This window comes from Nerophis ophidion, linkage group LG11, assembly GCF_033978795.1.
Source record: "Nerophis ophidion isolate RoL-2023_Sa linkage group LG11, RoL_Noph_v1.0, whole genome shotgun sequence".
NCBI classification, from domain to species: Eukaryota; Metazoa; Chordata; class Actinopteri; order Syngnathiformes; family Syngnathidae; genus Nerophis; species Nerophis ophidion.
In genome coordinates, this window is record NC_084621.1 from 64,343,459 (window position 1) to 64,364,725 (window position 21,267).

The 21,267-nt window shown below is 39.9% G+C and overlaps 1 protein-coding gene across 3 annotated transcripts; it reads right to left on the minus strand.

Annotated features, from left to right (window-relative positions):
* Nucleotides 1–374: 374 nt before the first annotated feature.
* Nucleotides 375–21,042, minus strand: dpys (dihydropyrimidinase). 3 transcript variants are annotated; one of them, XM_061916488.1, is made up of 10 exons: nucleotides 20,921–21,042; nucleotides 20,119–20,371; nucleotides 17,226–17,384; nucleotides 13,779–13,958; nucleotides 13,345–13,534; nucleotides 13,097–13,253; nucleotides 12,786–12,927; nucleotides 8,396–8,538; nucleotides 3,568–3,775; nucleotides 375–719 (listed from the first exon to the last, which is right to left on the minus strand). In XM_061916488.1, exons 2-10 carry the CDS (start codon nucleotides 20,368–20,370, stop codon nucleotides 660–662), a joined length of 1,491 nt encoding a protein of 496 aa, XP_061772472.1. In that variant the 5' UTR covers nucleotide 20,371; nucleotides 20,921–21,042; the 3' UTR covers nucleotides 375–659. The 3 variants fall into 3 exon arrangements, with proteins under 3 accessions (XP_061772472.1, XP_061772473.1, XP_061772475.1); XM_061916489.1 differs by having other exon boundaries at nucleotides 20,119–20,374; nucleotides 20,921–21,025; XM_061916491.1 differs by lacking the exon at nucleotides 20,921–21,042 and having other exon boundaries at nucleotides 20,217–20,355.
* Nucleotides 21,043–21,267: the final 225 nt, after the last annotated feature.

Sequence of the window (21,267 nt, forward strand, 5' to 3'; positions counted from 1 at the left end):
AGGATGTTAAAGGCAGTGCAGTCACGGCAGCCCTTAATAATGTCGGCCGGGTGAAAATTGGAACAAATTAGGGAGAATGGTTGAACTGGTAGATTGTCGGGAGGTGCACTGATATTCAGGAGTCTCCCGGAAAAATTGTGAGGGTATGTTGCTAGGGCGGGAAAGCCATTCATAGAAGGTGAAATCATTAAAAAGTGCATGTTAGATTTTTTTAAGAAATCTTTTCTTACGGTCCAGCCTCACCCAGTTTCTGTATCCAGTGGTCCCCAGGTAAATTGAGTTTGAGACCCCTGATTTAAGGTGTGTTCCTTTTTAAAAGGTGGTTGAGATAACACAGCAGTGCACTTTATTAGGCATGAAGCAGCACCCGTCCCTATTCGTCATGTTTATTTTAAACAGTTACACAATACAGTTACAAATATTTGTGTTGGTAAATATAAAAGCAGACTTTGGCAAGATACAGCAATGTCACCACATGACGTTAATTTTGTTCTCATGTTTGCTGCACATGATAATTAAAATGACAATTGCCTGTACGAATGGCTTGTAGGAATACCTCGATAAAATGTAGACAGAGCGGTGACTTGTTCAAGCACGTGCACATGAGCACAAGCACAGCTGGAGATTCAAAGAGGCTTTCATGTAGCAGGCTCACTTGTTCACAGAGAAATGACTTTTCCTTCATAGGGGTGTCTGATCACAGCTGTAGGTTGGCCCACCTGCAGACCAAAGCAAAATGAAAGGTTATGTTCTGAGTAATCCAAAACAACTCAGAGGACAGACCAAAGGCAACGTGGTCCTCAGACTTTGGACGGTGGGCATTAGAGTCGGGAATTTTTGGGCACCTCACGATTCGATTATGATTACAATTCAGGAGCTACGATTCGAATAAAAATCTATGTATTTTTGTTTCACTAAATAAGCGTTTAACACTTGCAACTTTTAGGGCTGCATTTTTAATAACAAACCGTTAAACAAATTCCCATCACATTTTTAAATTAATGGAAATGTGTAAAAAACTGGAATAGAAGGGCCTTATTATCAAGGAGCTAGTCCAGGCGTGTCAAACTCAAATACCGAGTGGGCCAACATTCTAAACTGAACAAAGCCGCGGGCCAAAGTTGAACAGCATAACCTTTTAATAGGGACCCAAACAAGTTTTGCATTGAATATTGAACAAGCAAGGCTTATATAACTTTATAGTGACATGCAAAATCCAGGTTTGTTGGTAGCGGGGGTGTATATTGTAGTGTCCCAGAAGAGTTAGTGCTGCAAGGGTTTCTGGGTATTTGTTCTGTTGTGTTGTTGTGTTACAGTGCAGATGTTCTCCCGAAATGTGTTTGTCATTCTTGTTTGGTGTGGGTTCACAGTGTGGTGCATATTTGTAACAGTGTTAAAGTTGTTTATACGGCCACCCTCAGTGTGACCTGTATGACTGTTGACCAAGTATGCCTTGCATTCACTTGTGTGTTTGTGTAGAATCTGCATATATTACGTGACTGGGCCGGCACGCTGATTGTATGGCGCAAAAGCGGACATGACAACAGGTTGTAGAGGACGCTAAAAGCAGTACCTTTAAGGCACGCCGCCGATATTGTTGTCCGAGTGGAAATCGGGAGAAATTCGGGAGAATGGTTGCCCCGGTAGGTTTTTTTTTGGGGGGGGGGAGTCTCCTGGGAAAATCGTGAGGGTTGGCAAGTATTAGAATTAGCGGTGAATGCACCGCTGCTGTATAATACCGGCGGGCCAGCTCTAATGTTAATTTAATATTGTCTCAAGGGCCAAATCAAATTACATTGCGGGCCAAATTTGGCCCGCGGGCCAGAGTATGACACCCATGAGCTAGTCGGATCTCTCGGTGAGGTGGCACGCTGCAGGCAGTCAGCCAACCATTAAAACTGTCTGCGTTTCTTTATTTACAAAATATCGATTATTGACAATTACTAATTGATTTCATAATCGCCCACGTTTGAATTGCGATTCATCTAAAAATGTATTATATCCCCCACCTCTAGTGGGCATGTGGTTTGTACAATATTGTTTTGGTTGCACTACAGCTAGAAGGTGGGCCTGACAAACACATTTGTTCTGAAAACGTACATGCAGACAAGAAATCTGGGACATTTCTTGTGTGCAATTATTTGTTTGACAAATAATTGTGTTAGATGCTTTTAAAACAATAAAACGGAATAAAAACCAATTTGCGGGCAGCTAATTCTACAATAAGTACAATTATGAAACAAAATATTAACACAGATATAAGATACAGAAATGTGTGTGGAGGTCAATATACTGTGTGATAACCTCTACACGTTTTATCTCATTGGCACAAATTAGTGTGATATCTTTCAATAAATCTAATTCATAAAAAATTTTATTTTTAGCTTAAGTAAGCCAATTTAGAAACAAGCTGCGAGCTGAAAATTGTCCATGAGGCCACACCTTGGACACCCCGAGTTTACAGCATTTATTTTTAGTACCACCTTTAACCACGTAAATTATTTTATTTTTAGTAAATTAATTATTGCCTGAAATGCTGCATTTTAGTAATTGCTGCGCTGTAGCCGCTACTTTTTTCCCATGCAATTGTTCACATTAAATCAAACACACTCACACCATTATTCAGTCAGCCATTTAGCGTGTTATGGACTCACCCTCATTGTGGAAAACAAACAAAGAAATAATCCAAAGAGGTTCATTAGGTTTTCAAAAATTATACAATTTGTTGTTCTTAAAGCCAGACCTGTGTTTTATTTCCGTACCTGACACATGGCTACAACTGTTGCCTTCCTCAGAGGTTGTCACGTGATGTTGCTGTGACGTGCCTGATCCGCTGATTTAAATTGAAGAGGTCGGACTGCAGATGGCGCTGTCAGCCTGCTAGTACAAGCAGGAAAACAGCGCCAAATATAGTTTGAATCAGCTGGCCAGATATGTCAATGTGTCCCAGCAACATCCGGTGACAACCTCTAAGGAAAGCAACAGTTGTAGCCGAAACCGTCAGGTGCGAAAATGAACATACGGGTCTGGCTATAAGAATAACAAATTGCAAAACAAACAAATACACATGACAGAGCACCAAAGGCGAGGACGATTGAAACCGGCCATCGTAAAAGGAAACGACCACTGCACTGAACAGATATCCACCAGCACTGCTGGACCTGAAGGGATGGATTGCCGCTCGCCGATGAGAAGAGCGAAGACCACGCTCAATGACTTCTCTGGTAGGTTGTGCCATGTTACAGGCACGGTCTACTGGTAAATGTGTGAATGAAGATGAGCGCCTGTGTAAATATTTCAATGTGTAAACCTGCGGCCAATTATATGTAAAAGATCAAATTTGTCCAAATATTAGGGTGGTATGGCTTATACTTATTGCGCTCTATAGCCTAGATATTACGGTAATAGCCCCAACTTGGCTACATCACATTCAAATGTCGCCACATTGTACTACAACACATGCATGTGACTTTCTTGATTGCTTACACTCTGACACCACTGCTACATACTTCACTGCTGCTAACCAGGAGTTCTTGAATTGTTCTCTACCAGCAAATCTTAACTGACCTGGTCCCTCTGTTTTACTCGTTGATAGACAAAGTCAGAGAACGGTTCTCTGTGGATGTATCTGCCCCATCCGGGTGTTGCATTCAGGTTGCCGTCCTCGTACACCACTTTGCCCCTGCAGATGGTGATCACGGGCACACCGTGACACTCCATGCCCTCAAAGATGTTGTAGTCCACAGCCTGGTGGTGTGTCTTGGCTGAAATCCTCCTGTTATGACAGAGATCCAAGAACAGGTCTGTACAGAGCCACAAAACAATCCTGCGTCCACCATATTTACATTTACATGTTGATTTTTTTAAATCTGAGCAGTTCCAGCTGCTATGATTTTGTTACAGCCAATGTGGATAGGAATGTAGGTCATGACTGTGACAGCCAAGACAAAAAGATGAGCTTGAAAAACAAAAATGTTGGATTTGTTTACAGCAACGAACCGCAGTTTATTCTTAGAAACACTTGAAGCATGTCACTGGTTAATCTCAGTCTGCTTGTGATTAAGGATTTTAACACACTTCAGAGATATGCTTGTGCATATTCTCATTAATCTGGGTCAATGTATTTTTAGGGCATTGCATCAATCGCAGTTGCCTCAGATTTTAAAGTAGAGTATTTATCCTCTACAAATGGTTTTGTTTTATGTAGTTGCAAAACTATTTCACTTTTAACTTTTTGCACAAAAACGACTTTTTACCTTTCGAATAGAGGTGCTTATCTAAGTCTGTGAGCATGAACTGATGAAGCCTCTTTGCATGGGAGTCAAACCGTCTTCTGAGACAAGAACAGTCCAGTTGCAATCGATTGAATGCTCTGAGAAGTCGTGCACATGAAGTATTTAGTTGAATAAGTCACATTTAAGTCATCATACTGTTTGCATGGCCTCTTTTGGATTAATCCTACTGATGGAAAAGATTATCTTCATATTTTGGTGGTGTAAGACATTTTGAGCCTTCTTGAGCCTTACAGTATCTCAAAAAAAACATCAAAATACATTGTTCAATGGATAAGTCCTCCATAGATTGGCATCCAAATAACAAAGATATTTTGATAAATTGATGTAATATCAGAATCCGCTTTATTCGCCAAGTATGTTTAACACAAGGAAGGAATACAACTTGGTAGACTGTGCTGTCTTTGTTTAAAGCAAGAAACAAAGAAAAAGTAATAATCATAAACAATGATTTTTGCACTTTTTTGGCTTCATAACCACCTTGTCCAGTGAGTTTTAATGGTAGAGGAATAATAATTGCACCTTTTTGAAGAGGCTAACGTTAGCATCGAGCTAGGGGAAGTTTGGCGTGGACATCCTCTGATTTTATATACATATATTATTAATGGTATATGCTGGTCTCTGAGTACTTGCTTTTAGTGTAACTCATTAATATTAAAGAAGTCCCAATATGAAGCCGTCAGGAAATGTAATAAATCTACCTTTTGGGATTGTCTTCTGTTTAAAAAAATGCCAATCCCATTGATATTAAAGAAGTCCCAATATGAAGCCATGAGGAAATGTCCTAATAAATCTACCTTTTGGGATTGTCTTCTGTTTAAACAATACCAATCCCAGCACAAGTGGTCTTTTCAAACACTTGTCCATGTCATGGAAGGCACACGGACAGTCCCGAGTGGTTTGTGATGCACTCTTGTTTATGTAACCTCAAGCACTGTTCTACTTTGTTCTACTTGCAAGAAAATCTGGGCTGAGTCCCTCAGGGAGTTCGCTAAGCACTGATGTGAATTCAAGAACTTATTCTGACCTAGTGCAACTTCCTGTCAGTTAATATAACAGTTATTACTGCAGTTCCGTTTTTTGTAAAATACATCTGAAATCAGTTTTATCTGTCCATTAATCCATCCATCCATCCAGCTATCTATATATCTTGCTAGCTATCAACTGACATACTGTTTGCTTTCAAGCGTAAATGTCTCGTGTTTAATTGCTGCAATGAATTCAACTGTAAAACTGCCTAATTAATCGCTTTCTGTGGAAGCGTTGCTCCATAACATCCGGCACCAGAGGCTACAAATAGTTGCATAACTAGAGGAAGTTCAGTCAATGGCCTCGTGGATCATAAATAGCCTGCTTGGATGATGACGATGCAACTTGTTTGTATTGGTGCTTATGCAATGGATCAGTGATTCTTAAACTGTGATAAGTGTAACTCTAGTGGCAGAGCCATGTATAGAAAGTATGGACAATTCGGTTTCAGAGATGGTCCTAATCAATAAAAAAAAAGCCCTCTAAAAGTAGAAAGGTTTTGTTAAGAAACTATTCTGAGCCCTATCTTATTTAGTTTTTATTTTATATATGTTGACCACATTAACCCTGGCAATGGACCCTGTGTGTATATGAATGTTATGCCATTGTTTACAAATTTGGCAAATAAATAACCAAAACATTTATATCTTGTTTTCTTACTGTACCGAAAATGAACCGAATAGTGACCTCTAAACCGAGGTACGTACTGAACCGAAATTTTTGTGTACCGTTACACCCCTAATATATGTGTGTGTGTGTTCTCAAACTTATTTTACTAAGTAGCACCGTAATGACCAACATTAAATTACAGTAGCAGTATGTATATTATGTACAGCATGTATATTATATATATATATATATATATAATATATATATATATACAGTATATTTGTATATATATATAGATGTATGGATATAGCTTTGAGGCGCTATACAAGTATAACCCATTTACCATTTATATTATGCATAAGATATATTGTAGATCCACCATAGTTAGTGCGCAATATGTATTAAAAAGTGTATTTTGTGGAACTAGAAGGGACGGCGTGGCGCAGTGGAAGAGTGGCCGTGCGCAACCCGAGGGTCCCTGGTTCCATTCCCACCTAGTACCAACCTCGTCACGTCCATTGTGTCCTGAGCAAGACACTTCACCCTTGCTCCTGATGGGTGCTGGTTGGCGCCTTGCATGGCAGCTCCCTCCATCAGTGTGTGAATGTGTGTGTGAATGGGTAAATGTGGAAGTAATGTCAAAGCGCTTTTAGTACCTTGAAGGTAGAAAAGCGCTATACAAGTACAACCCATTTATCATTTAGTTAGCCTCATATTTAAACATGTTTGTATAAATCAAGGGGTGTTAAACTCAGTGCGATTATGGCTGCGCTCCGAATGAATATACAGTATAATCGTGTCATGACATTACACAATTGCCTATGAATTTGATAATATTTTTTTACGATACAATTTGATGGATAACTTGCTTGTCAAGCAGATATTTATGTATTTATTTTATTTGAAAAAAATATATATTAAAAATGTTGCACCGTTAAATAACAGAACATTTTAAAGATATGCAATTGCATGAAGCACATGCATTTTTATTTTGTCAAGATGGACGGAACAAATACAGGATTTCATTTCCAGGTGTTTGCAGACCATATACCATAACCATATACCATAATCTACTCAGTGGCCTCAGGGGTGTCAAACTCAAATGCAGAGTGGGCCAAAATTTAAAACTGAACAAAGCCGCGGGCCAAGGATGAACAAATTAACCTTAATAGGGACCCAAACAAGTTTTGCATTGAACATTGAATAAGCAAGGCTTATATAACTTTATAGTGACATGCAAAATTGAGTTTCAAATAATAATAATAATAAATAAAAAATATCAATGGCATATCAAATAAAATTTAAATACAAATTTAATGCCTCTTTTCTGTTTGCAGCCTTCTGAGGTAAATATCGTCCCGAAAGAGTTAGTGCTGCAAGGGTTTCCGGGTATTTGTTCTGTTGTTTATGTGACAGTGCAGATTTTCTCCTGAAATGTGTTTGTCATTCCTGTTTGGTATGAGTTCACAGTGTGGCGCATATTTGTAACAGTGTTAAAGTTGTTTATACGGCCACTCCTCAGTGTGACCTGTATGGCTGTTGACCAAGTATGCCTTGCATTCACTTATGTGTGTGTAATAGCTGCATATATTATGCTAGTGGGCCTGCACGCTGTTCGTATGGAGGAAATGCGGACGTGACGACAGGTTGTAGAGAATGCTAAAGGCAGTGCCTTTAAGGCACGCCCTCAATATTGTTGTCCGAGTGGAAATCGGGAGAATATTTGCCCCGGGAGATTTTCGGGAGGGGCACTGAACTTCTGAAGGGTTGGCAAGTTTGAGAATTTGCGGTGTTACAGCAGCACCACTGCTGTGTAATAACGGCGGGCCAGCTTTAATGTTAATTTGATATTGTCTCAAGGGCCAAATTAAATTACACGGCGGGCCAAATTTGGGCCGCGGGCCAGAGTTTGACACCCATGGGTTAGAGTGTCCGCCCTGAGATAGGTAGGTTGGGAGTTCAAAGTCATACCAAAGACTAAAAATAAATTTGCTCAAATATACCATAATTAAAGTTAAAGTACCAACAAGACTATAAAAATGGGACCCATTACCTCCCTGCTTGGCACTCAGCATCAAGGGTTGGAATTGGGTGTTAAATCACCATAAATGATTCCCGGGCGCGGCACCGCTGTTGCCCACTGCCCCCCTCACTTCTCAGGGGGTGATCAAGGGGATGGGTCAAATGCAGAGAACAAACAAATTTCACCACGCCTAGTGTGTGTGTGACAATCATCGGTACTTTGACTTTAATATAAAATATTGGGGCGGGTCAAATATGCCCCCCGGCCTTGGAGTTTGACACTGAAATATAAGCCGTATGATTCTTTATATACAGTATTGCCTATGAATATTCATTGAAACATGAAAGTCTATGTATACGTTTTATAACGTACTTTGTAGTTTAGGCTGAACTGAGATGACATTTTATCCACAAGTGCTGAATGGCTATAGCAGGCTCCTCACCTCGACAACTTGGGATCCCAAATAACCACGTCAGCATCCGAGTTCTTGGCGATTCGGCCTTTCTGCGGGTAGAAGTTGAAGATTTTTGCTGCGTTGCTGCTGGTGACAGCTACGAATCGATTCTCATCCATTTTACCACTGTGCTGGGAAGATGGAAATGCACAAATAAGCCTGTTTTAGTGAGAGAGCTCAGCTGATGCACAATGAGCGGACTCGGCCAGACGCGAGGCAACGAGAGATTTGAAAGCACTACGCAGTAAATCTGAGCTGACAAAAAGCAAAGCCATCACTTTTGCATTTGCATTAGTGATTACCACCATTTCTGTTACTGTATACTGTAGGAGGATAGGATAGAACTTCTATTATTTATTTACTTCTAATTTAATAATACGAATAAATACACATGTAAGGCTATAGACCAGTGGTTCTCAATCTTTTTTAAGTGATGTACCCCCTGTGAACATTTTTTTAATTCAAGTACCCCCTAATCAGAGCAAAACATTTTTGGTTGAAAAAAAAAACAAGCAGAGAAGTAAAATACAGCATTATATCATCAGTTTCTGCTTTATTAAATTGTATAACAGTGCAAAATATTGCTAATTTGTAGTGGTCTTTCATGAACTATTTGGAAAAAAAGATGTAAAAATAATTAAAAACTTGTTGAAAAATAAACAAGTGATTTAATTATAAACAAATATGTCTACACATAGAAGTAATTATCAACTTAAATTGCCCTCTTTGGGGATTATAATAGAGATCCATCTGGATTCATGAACTTAATTTTAAACAATTCTTCACAAAAAAAGAAATCTTTAACATCAATATTTATGGAACATGTCCACAAAATATCTAGCTGTCAACACTGAATATTTCATTGTTGTATTTTTTTCCCCACCATTTATGAACTTACATTCATATTTTGTTGAAGTATTATTCAATAAATATATTTATAAAGGATTTCTGAATTGCTGCTATTTAAAAAAAATCTCACGTACCCTTTGGCATACCTTCAAGTACCCCGAGGGGTACTTGAAGGTACGTACCCCATTTGAGAACCACTGCTATAGAGAAGAATGCTGACATCTTCATTTATCATACATTACAATATGCAACTCATTGACAGCAAGTATGTATTGGAGTTTTATGAAATCATTAACCCAAAGACCAAAAGACCATATTTGCCAAGTTGCATAGTGACTTAGTGGTTTGCAATTCAACCTCACAGTCAACAGAAAAGTGTCTGAATCTCTTAGAACATCCATCCATCCAGTTTCTACCGCTTATTCCCTTTTGGGGTCGCGGGGGGTGCTGGCGCCTATCTCAGCTACAATCGGGCGGAAGGCGGGGTACACTCTGGACAAGTCGCCACCTCATCGCAGGGCCAACACAAATAGACAGACAACATTCACACTCACATTCACACACTAGGAAGCCGGAGTACCCGGAGGGAACCCACGCATTCACGGGGAGAACATGCAAACTCCACACAGAAAGATCCCGAGACTGGATTTGAACCCAGGACTGCAGGACCTTTGTATTGTGAGGCAGAAGCACTAACCCCTCTGCTACCGTGAAGCCCTCTCTCAGACCAGTGGTTTTCTAAATATTTTCACCAAGTACCACCTCAGAAAACACTTGGCTCTATAGTATATCTTTAATACCACCATAATGACCAACATTAAAATACAGTAGCGTGGTACGTTTAAGTATTCATTAAAAACAGGCCAGAGGTTGTATTTAACAGGTGGATTTAATAGTTTCGGCCAATGTACCATTACACACAATGCACAAAGAACAATGATACTCCATTTTTTAATGTTCCTGAGGGAACTCTCCTGAAGGAATTAAAGTACAATCTATTTATCCATATACAGTATATTATTACACACTTCTTTGGCGTACCACTATATGGAGCACGCGAACCACAATTTGAGAATCACTGCCTTAGATTGCATGCCCCCCCTGTGTGAGTGCGTAGGTTTTCCGGGTCTTGCTCCCAAATCACCCATGTTTTGTTAAGAGACTAAATTGGCCATGAATGTAAATACAGCTGGGATAGACTCCAGGTTATGTGCAACTCCTCATCAGCTCCTTACATCCTCACACTGTTTATAATGTGAGCCTCCAGCATCAACAGCTATTCGGACCGAGAAAGCGACAATTTCCTCATTAATTTGAGCGAGGATGAAAGATTCGTGGATGAGGATATTGATAGTGAAGGACTAGGAAAAATATAAATAAATGAAAAGTTAAAAAAAAAAGGCGATTGGATTGGGAGTAATTTAGATGTTTTTAGACATATTTACTAGGATAATTCTGGGAAATCCCTAATCTTTCTATTGTGTTGCTACAGTAGTGTTTTAGTGAGTTAAATAGTACCTGATAGTCGGAGGTGTGTGTCCACGGCAGCTGCATGTACGGCGCATGCTCCGCTGAGCTCCGGTAAGAGGCGACTTTTTACCACAATTTTCTTACCGAAACCTGCCGGTTAACAAGTGGTCGGGAACCATGTTCGCTTGACTGCTCTGATCCATAGTGAAGCTTCACCTCCGGGAATTTTAAACAAGGAAACACCGTGTGTTTGTGTGGCTAAAGGCTAAAGCTTCCCACCTCCATCTTTCTACTTTGACTTCTCCATTATTAATTGAACAAATTGCAAAAGATTCAGCAACACAAATGTCCAAAATACTGTGTAACTGCGCGATGAAAAGAGACACATTTTAGCCGTAAGTGTGGCTGGCTAATATGTCCCCTCCAACTAATAACGTCACAAACACGCGTCATCATTCTGCGACGTTTTCAACAGGAAACTCCGCGGGAAATTTAAAATTGTAATTTAGTAAACTAAAAAGGCCGTATTGGCATGTGTTGCAATGTTAATAGTTTATATATCAATGATGAACTATTAGACTGCATGGTTGGTAGTAGTGGGTTTCAGTAGGCCTTTAAATAGCAGACCGCATCAAGAAATTATCTTATATTGCGCTACGAACATGACACTGATACCAGGTATGTCTCGGAGTTTGCAGGTCCTTTTCTGTCGTGGTAAATAAAACGCAGAATAGTGCTTGCAAAAAGGTGATAAGTGTTGATAAATCACACGTGCTGTATGTACATCCTAAATATTAAATAAATGCGATCAAAAGTCCACTTACAATGCAGCTTATTGGAGCTGCTATATAAAGCCCTTAAAAATTGTGATTTAGTAAGACTCACTACAATTCCATGCACTAAATTAGACACCTACATTAAGGTTTTATAAACATGATGTAAGTATTTATATAATGTAGTAAAAGGCACAGGCTTCACGGTGTCAGAGGGGTTAGTGCGTCTGCCTCACAATACGAAGGTCCTGCAGTCCTGGGTTCAAATCCAGGCTCGGGATGTTTCTGTGTGGAGTTTGCATGTTCTCCCCGTGAATGCGTGGGTTCCCTCCCACTTCCAAAGACATGCACCTGGGGATAGGTTGATTGGCAACACTAAATCGGCCCTAGTGTGTGAATGTGAGTGTGAATGTTGTCTGTCTATCTGTGTTGGCCCTGTGATGAGGTGGCGACTTGTCCAGGGTGTACCCCGCCTTCCGCCCGATTGTAGCTGAGATAGGCGCCAGCGCCCCCCGTGACCCCAAAAGGGAATAAGCGGTAGAAAAATGGATGGACGGATGGAGTAAAAGGCACATTTATAATAATTTTATATTTACGTAATGTGCTCGTTTTAAGTATTATTTTAAAAAACGCTTCACACATTTGCTTTATTTTTAACATCACTGATTATTACTCACTGCAGACTTCATGAAAGCCAACAAATATAATAAAACATCACTTACTGTGCAAGTTCTGCTAACATTAGTATGCCAACTGCTGGGATGTTCAGATATTCCCATTCACAGGAAGAATGACTCCTAATCCTTGCGAAAAAACATGTGGGTGTAACCAAGCGTCTTTTCGTGTCGTTCTCGCCCTTTCTGAGTCTAAATTGGCTGTCAAAGTGTACCAACTTCTCAGAATGCATCCTTGTTCTCCTACTATCCAGAGGATAGGCATGATTTATAATCTAGAATAAAGTTTGACGAGCAAGGAAAAGAAAAAGCAGTTGCTTATTCGATCATGTCAACATTGGCACGCAAGCTTGTGGTCACGGCGCCACTATAAATAATTTGTCTAACTGAGCTCTTATTATAAACAATATCACTAATACTTGGTTAATATTCAAGTCAGGAAATGTAAACTGAGTATTGTTGGCGCTCTTTGGATGTTTTTTTATGGGCGGATCCACTGTAAACTGACTTTTATTGACGTTTATTTACAAGTTAGAATGCATTTTGAAAACCTGGAAACCATCGTGTGTGTGCGCATGTGTGTGTGTGTGTAAGGGTGTGATTGTGACATACCACTCCCTTCTCCCAAATAACAGACATCCTGTCTTCCACGCCGTTTACGCCGTTCGGGATCTTGGTGAAGTCGTCTTTTCCGAGAGCCTTCTGGCAGACAGAGAATGTGCAGTTGTCGGTCCCCGTCACACTGAGATCGTCACTGATTTAGCGGAAAAATGTACGAATGAATGACCGAATAGGTGTTCATAATAAAACCAAAAACAATACCAAATACTGAATGAGGTTCATGTAAATCCAAGCATATCACACTGCCATGCCATTCTCTCCCTCACATTGACTCATCTTCTACTCTCTTATGCTCCACCTACTTGGCCAGCAAGTCCATAAGGTACCCAGGGGTGCTGGGGTCAGGTCTAAGTGGGGGACCCATGACAAAGGAAGCCGCATGGGCCCAGTCCTTATGCCAGTAGTGAGTCCCATCCGTACCGAGTCCAGCTGCAATAGGCTCCCCAAACACCACTCGCCCTGTTAAGAGATGAAAAATACTCATACTAAACTTTATCATACTGTTTTTGGACAACTAAACGACAAACGTTTGTATGCGTCTCTCACCCACCATTTCTGCGTGCGTCGGACACCACTTTGGCAGCGGATTTGCTCATGACATGGACTACATAAAGAGGGCAATTGACAGCACTGGCAATGGTGATGGCTCTCTGGGTGGCCTCTGCCTCCACCTCCTCCGGCCGACATAGTTCGTGACCCTCAGGCCCTGTGATGCCCATCGACAGCATCTTCTTGGCCCCCTGATGTGTCCCAATGGAAGACAGAAAGGGATAAATAATACAATAGCTGTGGTTAAATTAAACCATCAAACACCTTACGTAAAACAGATGAAAAATTATTAATGGGAAAATAATATTTTTGATCGAAAAACATGCACTTTTATAAAGCCTTGAAACAGAAGCCACTATTGTATATTTTAAAGATCTGCTGCCTCCTAGTGGTCTTTTACCAGTTTACTGTTGCCCGTACTTAAGTCTCACCAACCTCTGCAATGAGGTCTCCATTCTCAGCATGTACTTGAGCAATCGCTCCAAGGGTCTTACACCGGGAGAAGGCTGCGTAGAGCTCAGAGTCTTGCAGCATTAACATGTCTTTATAGGCCATAAACATCTTGAAAGAATTCACGCCCCTCTCTTTGGCCAGAATCTCCATTTCGTTCTTGACCTGAGTAGCAAAAATATAGGAACACAGGAGAAGATATTAAAACCCGTATTTTATCAGCATGTACACTGTTTCTAAAGCAAACTTAGGAGTTACATTTCTTCAAATAAAATTGCTAATATTTACTGTACATTTGTTTTTAAACACACCTCATTTCAAAGCATGAACATTATTCTTACATACTGTGGGGAAATAATGAACAACGATAGTGTTCTGTGCAAAATCCAATCCAATCCACTTTATTTATATAGCACATTTAAACAACAATAACGTTTCCAAAGTGCTGCACAGCCATGTTAAAAACAATTGTAAAAAAATAAATAAAATAGAATAAAAAAAGTATATATATATATATATTATGCTCCACCAATGACTGAATAAAAACCAAAAATAAATAAATATAAAACCAATAAAAACAATATAAAAACAAATATGATTAAAAACAATTTTAAAGGGTAAAATCAATTAAAACAGTAAAATAGAAATCAAAGTGTATAAAAAAACACAGAGGACAACAGAGGACAGAGGACCACACAACTCACGTAGTGTTAAAAGCCAAAGAATAAAAGTGGATCTTAAGACGAGACTTAAAACACTCCACTGTGGAAGCAGTTTGAACATGGAGGGGCAGAGTGTTCCAGAGCTTAGGGCCGACCACAGAGAAGGCCCTGTCTCCCCTGGTCTTAAGTCTGGTCTTGGGCACCACGAGCTGGAACTGGCTCTCGGACCTCAGAGCGCGCGCAGGAATGTAAATTTGGATGAGGTCCGAGATATATTGAGGTGCCAGTCCATGTAAAGATTTAAAAACAAACAGCAATGTTTTAAAATCAATTCTAAAATGAACAGGGAGCCAGTGCAAACTCTGAAGAATTGGGGTTATATGCTGGCGTTTCCTGGCCCCTGTTAAAAGTCGTGCTGCCGCGTTCTGGACTAACTGCAACCGGGAGAGAGCTTTTTGGCTAATGCCAGCATAAAGTGCATTGCAGTAGTCCAGGCCACTTGAAATAAAAGCATGCACGACTTGTTCAAAAAGGTTAAAAGATAAAAACGGTTTAACCTTTACTAAAAGACGAAGGTGATAAAAACACGATTTTAAAACGCCATTGACTTGTCTAGTTTAAAATCGCTGTCTATAGTGACGCCAAGGCTGGTGACTTTGGGACGCACATAATTTTGCAATGGTCCCAAGTCAGTGAGGGCCGGACCAAAAACTCAAATTTCCGTTTTTCCCTCATTCATTATTAAAACATTCTGGGCTAACCAAGCCTTGACGTCGCATAGACAGTTAAGAAGGGGTGTCAAAAGTCGCTATTATATTCTTTTCATAAAGGTATAATGAAAGAATGCGAAAAAAGATGTCTTCCTTACGTCCTGGTTCATGGGGGTTGGCGAATATACAGGATGTTTGGGTCAGTTCCATAATGCTAAAATTACTTTATTCAGATGAAAATACGCTCAAATGTAATGCCAGTGTCGAACTCAGACTCGGGGGGCACATCTGGCCCACCAACTCCTTTTATGTGGCCCCAAAAAATCTGGTAATGTTTGTCAATAAGGCATTTTGAGAGAAAAAAATACACACTGCATGCAACTTCAGTTCTTCTTAACTCAATACTATTTGCTGCAATGAGCTATTCCGAGCATTTTAATATCTATTAAATATTTACAGTACTTGTCACCTTGACTACTGCTTGAAAAGCAATGTTTCCATCAGTTTGTTGGTATGAAATATGATTGTAGTTTCCTAACAAAGCCTTAGCTTGACGCTCCTCTATTTTCTCCTGCTCCCACTTTCTGCGTCAAAAAAAAACTCTAGATGCTCATCTTTGTTTTGTGTATCGTTTACTTGTGAACTTAATTATTCCAAAACGACAAACAATAACGACGTGGGAAAAAACTGTGGTAATACTTTAGTATGGAGAACATTCATCCATCCATCCATTTTCTAACGCTTGTCCCTTTTGGGGTAGCGGGGGGTGCTGGAGCCTATCTCAGCTGCATTATTGACCATTAATTAATTGCTTATTAACATGCAAATTAGTAACATATTGGCTCTTAGTCATTATTAAGTACATATCAATGCCTTATTAAGTACTCAATGCCTTATTATGCAAGGCCTTATTATACTTATTATATTATATAGTTGTTTTTTTTTTGTTTGTTTTTTTTTTTCCCCCTTGGCCTCAGTCTGCACCCCCCTCTCCAAGGCCCAGGCTAAGACCGATTTTTTAAAATTTCATTTTAATCTTCTATTCCCCCCCCCCCTCTGTTTACCTGTATCTCATCTTTTTTTGTAAGGGGCGCTGGAAGCCGGCAGACCCGTCAGCGATCCTGTTCTGTCTCCCTGTAATGTTTGTCTGATCTTGAATGGGATTGTGCTGAAAATTTTAATTTTCCTGAAGGAACTCTCCTGACGGGATGAATAAAGTACTATCTAATCTAATCTAATCTACAACCAGTAAGCCACTAACTAAGAGTCTTAGTTAGTATTAACTCTAACCCTAACCCCAACCCTAACCTGTTAATAAGCAACTAATTAATGGTGATTATGTTACTCATACTAAAGTGTTACCAAAAATATATAGCATAATGAAGCGAGTGTCTTACAATAAGAAAGATTAAGAAAAAGTAAGGGTCAGGTCAAAAAACTGTGTGGCTCGATTCCACCATACCAGACCCATTATACACTGTGTCCGAACCTAACTACCACACAGATCCTTCCGCCATAAATGCAATCAAACAGTCATATATTCTTCACTGTATTAAAGCAGTATGTCATCAAATCATTCACACTAATGTAATAATTACAAATAATTACTCTAAGCATGCAATATACACATTTTTCATGTTATTCAAATAAAGTAAATAGTCCTCTTTTGGCTGAATAAACATAAAGTACCTTCCATTAAAAAGCATTTAGGTTCCTACAATGATAATCAATTGAAAATTGTGTAATATGAGGTGATTATACATTTATATGGTTTTACAGTTACAAGTGGCCCATTGAGGGCAGCTCTAAAGCAATGTGGCTCATAACAAAAATTAGTTTGACAACCCATTGTACCACTACAATTTTTTTTTTTTAATAAATGTATTTTTGCGGTCGGTCCTGCTATTGGAACTTTTCTTTATATGAACTCTAGCTTAAAAAGGCTAAATTGCCAACATGTTTATATATTTGTGGCAAATGGAAATGGACCATCCTCAAAGTAACAGTACCAAACTACATTATCTTATAATGCGTAGTGTTGTGTGGCGGCATCTCTTCACCTGGTCATTCCACCACGTGACAGCCACATGCAGCGAGTAGTCACAGCACACTTTGCTGTCTGCTGTCTCGCGCCAACGATCGTAGGCCTCCAGGAGAGACTTGCCTTTTTGTGGGATGACAAAGTCCATGATCATGGTGGTCCCCCCTGCCAGGGCAGCCTGAAGAAACACATAAATTGGTAGTAGAAGATTAACCGGTCCGAGATTTTGTCACACCAGCATGTTGACGATCGACTGGGCGTAGGCTGAACAATGTTGCATTCGACAACTATTTACTATTCGGTGTGGATGATTACCGTACCAGTACATACATCTTTGTTCTGTGAAAAACACATCACTGTGATAGTTTCATTCTGTAAAACTGACCTCAGATCAAAGGTTGTGGTACGGCACTGAACAAAAGTTCCAGCATCATCACCTGGCCCAATGCAGATGTGCGATTGATCACTGAATATGACTTTTATTCAGTCATCCATGTTCACGATTGCTTTTCCTTAGCCCATTGGAACCTTGATTTCATATTATTTAGCTGTTAATGACTGCTTTCATTTAGCTTTTCTGTACTTAAATCCCATTTCCTTTAGGCGGTTTGTGTTCAGTCCCAGACGGTGACTCCAGTTTCCACTCATATTTTCTGTTTTCAAGACATATTGCTTTAAGTTTTGTGTCTTGTTTTGTCTTCTTCTGCCAGTATGCTTGCCTTTCACATCCTTCCCATGTTGTTTGTACTTGGCCAATATTTTAGACACCGCTGACTAAAACAACTAAATCAACATCTTTTGCAACATTGCTTGATGTTTGAAGAAGTTTAGTAATCCTCAAGTTTCAATTGACGTCTCATGATTCATGTCAATTCACATAGTGCGACAGCTCTCCAAGATGTAAAAACACTCATTTTTAACTGTAGACCAGGGGCGCTCACACTTTTTCTGCAGGCGAGCTACTTTTCAATTGACCAAGTCGAGGAGATCTACCTCATTCCTATTTATAATTTATATTTATTTATTTATGAAAGAGACATTTTTGTTAACAAGTTAATTGTGTTTAATGATAATACAAGCATGTTTAACACACATAGATTCCTTTCTTTCATAAAGACAAGAATATAAGTTGGTGTGTTTGATTCTGATGACTCCAGCTTATTAGTGATTCCCAAAGCCCAAAAAAAGTCTGCGGGCTATAGAGCGTTTTCCGTTCGGGCTCCAGTACTCTGGAATGCCCTCCCGGTAACAGTTTGAGATGCCACCTCAGTATAAGCATTTAAGTCTCACCTTAAAACTCATTTGTATACTCTAGCCTTTAAATAGACTCCCTTTTTAGACCAGTTGATCTGCCGTTTCTTTTCTTTTTCTTCTATGTCCCACTCTCCCTTGTGGAGGGGGTCCGGTCCGATCCGGTGGCCATGTACTGCTTGCCTGTGTATCGGCTGGGGACATCTCTGCGCTGCTGATCCGCCTCCGCTTGTGATGGTTTCCTGCTGGCTCCGCTGTGAACAAGACTCTCCCTGCTGTGTTGGATCCGCTTTGGACTGGACTCTCGCGACTGTGTTGGATCCATTGTGGATTGAACTCTCACAGTATCATGTTAGACCCGCTCGACATCCATTGCTTTCCTCCTCTCCAAGGTTCTCATAGTCATCATTGTCACCGACGTCCCACTGGGTCATTATTGTCACCGATGTCCCACTGGGTGTGAGTTTTCCTTGCCCTTATGTGGGCCTACCGAGGATGTCGTAGTGGTTTGTGCAGCCCTTTGAGACACTAGTGATTTAGGGCTATATAAGTAAACATTGATTGATTGATTGATTGACTTGCATTGATTGGAATTAGACAGTGGTGCTGATAACGTCCGCATTTTCAAATGGAGGAAAAAAAAGTCCTCCTTTCCGTCCAATACCACATGAAAGTGGTTGGATTTGGCATCTCATTTGTCCAACTTGCATACTCGTTTTTAAACACTTTGTTATGAGAGTAGCATATGTGTGTGGCCCTTTAATGTCTGGCAGCAGGTGAGTGACGTCAGTGACTGTGCGGGTGGGCAAGCAAGTGAGAAAGCGGTCGCTGAGGGCGGGGGAGAAATACATTGGCATCAAACTCCGCAGCTTGCTAGCTTGTGCACGCTAGCTTTCTGAGACTCTTATTTTGTTAGCACAGGCAGGATGAAACAGGTCTTTTATGGTGAAGACAGGAACTGTGCAGTCGGTCTTTAGAGTTTTGACAGTAGGTACGGAGTCTCTAGAAATAAAATGTGTTTCTCTGCGTCCGCCCTGTTAGTGATTTTTTTCTTAAATATGAGCTCGCAGCAGCCAGCGTCATCTCACAAGATCCTCGGGTGCCGAGAATGTCAAACAACTGACGAAAGTGAAGTCTTGGTATGATTGATGATTGCTCATTTTTATGTCTATTTTTTAATGCCTGGCTTGAGCTCGACTGACACACTCTTCGAGATCGACCAGTCGATCGCGATCGACGTAATGGGGACCCCTGCTGTAGACTAATGAACAGATTTAAGCTTAGCTTTGGGAATTTTTACAGGTTGATTCCATAAATTTTGCACTATGCTTGATCTGGAAATGAAACTGTTATAGACTACCACCATTTATTTTCTTGATTTATTTTAGTGTTTCTTACAGCCAGAGAGTTGTCATTTTAAAATGACTATAGTTTTCTATTATCTTTTTTTTTTGTGGACAAAATTAAACGACTGAATGAACATCCTCCAAGTCGGGGGGGTCATTTTTTCCTAAAGCGGTTATACAACTTTGAAACACGTTAATACAACAATAAAAGTAGTGGTGGCATAATACTTTCAAATTGCAATTGAATTCTGGGCACGTTAACAACTTTGGCAGATAATACATGACAATGTACCGTCATGAATCAAAATCAGTCACCTTAGTTCCGATATTGAAGTCATCCACAGCCTTGGTGCCCATGAATGCAAGCTCCATGTGTGTGTGCGTGTCAATGCCACCGGGTATCACCAATTTACCAGTGGCATCAATGACTCTCACTCCCTCCGGAACATGAAGATTCGGTCCAACGTCCACAATTTTCCCATTTTTGATGTAGACGTCGCTGAACGCAGAGCAATCCTCATTGACAACTTTGCCTCCTGTTATCAGGATCCCTGTGGGCTCGGCCATTCTGCTGTGCAAAAATGAAATTCTGCTTGAGAGTGCAGAGACAAAGTGTTTGCAGAGTGAACAGACCTACTAATAACTAACAAGTGTCTGTTCCAAAGTGCATGACTTGTGCAGTAGGTCAACAGAACTCTGGATTCTTATCAATCCCTGACTATTATTTGTTTGAACTGAGCTTATGCAAGTAAGCCAACAAGCAAAAAAAAAATAAGATTTAGACTTTAAACACATTACTTTAAATTCGTTTGGAGATTATAACTAAACTCCGCCACTAGATGGCGACACACTACCATTTTCGTTTTTGTGGCGGTTTTAAGAGTATGCCACGTCAATACATTATTACTTTAAAAATACATTATTGTTGTTAATGTAAGAGTATCAATAATAATGGATTAATATAATACTGTATAAAAAATAGGGTGTTATGTACAATGTGTAGAACCACAACACGTCCAATACGATGTAACATTTAGTAGGCTTACTTTGGAACTCTATTACCAAACATTAAAACAATAATGACGCAAAAGTACACATAGAAAACCGTTTATTTTACCAGTACAAGCAGGCTGTAGACCAGTATCTTGTCCTTACTCCTTTAGCTTCCTTCTTAGATTTCTTGCAGAGATAGTTTTATCATTTGTTTCCACCCACGCCCCAAACTCACTTACATTGGTGGATCAACCAGCCAATCAGTGGCAAGGCTGTTAATGATTGACATAAAAAACAGCCAATGACAGAACAGACGATGACTACCTTTGAGTAACACTTTTACGTAGGTTGCAAAAAAGGACGTTTATGTTCCCCATGCCTTACGAAAATGAATTTACTTCGACTTATTTTGCAACTAATGTTATATTAAACCCAGTAAGAAGTCAATAAGTACTGAAGATCATAATTGTG

Bases quoted from the DNA above. Each gene is read 5' to 3' on its own strand.
- dpys (XM_061916488.1), bottom strand. From the start codon at position 20,370: ATGGCCGAGCCCACAGGGATCCTGATAACAGGAGGCAAAGTTGTCAAT. The intron at 13,535-13,778 runs GTTGGTGAGACT...GGGACACATCAG, and splicing joins ATGGAGACCTCATTGCAGAG to GGGGCCAAGAAGATGCTGTC. The intron at 13,254-13,344 runs GTGGGTGAGAGA...ATCTCTTAACAG, and splicing joins GTCCGACGCACGCAGAAATG to GGCGAGTGGTGTTTGGGGAG.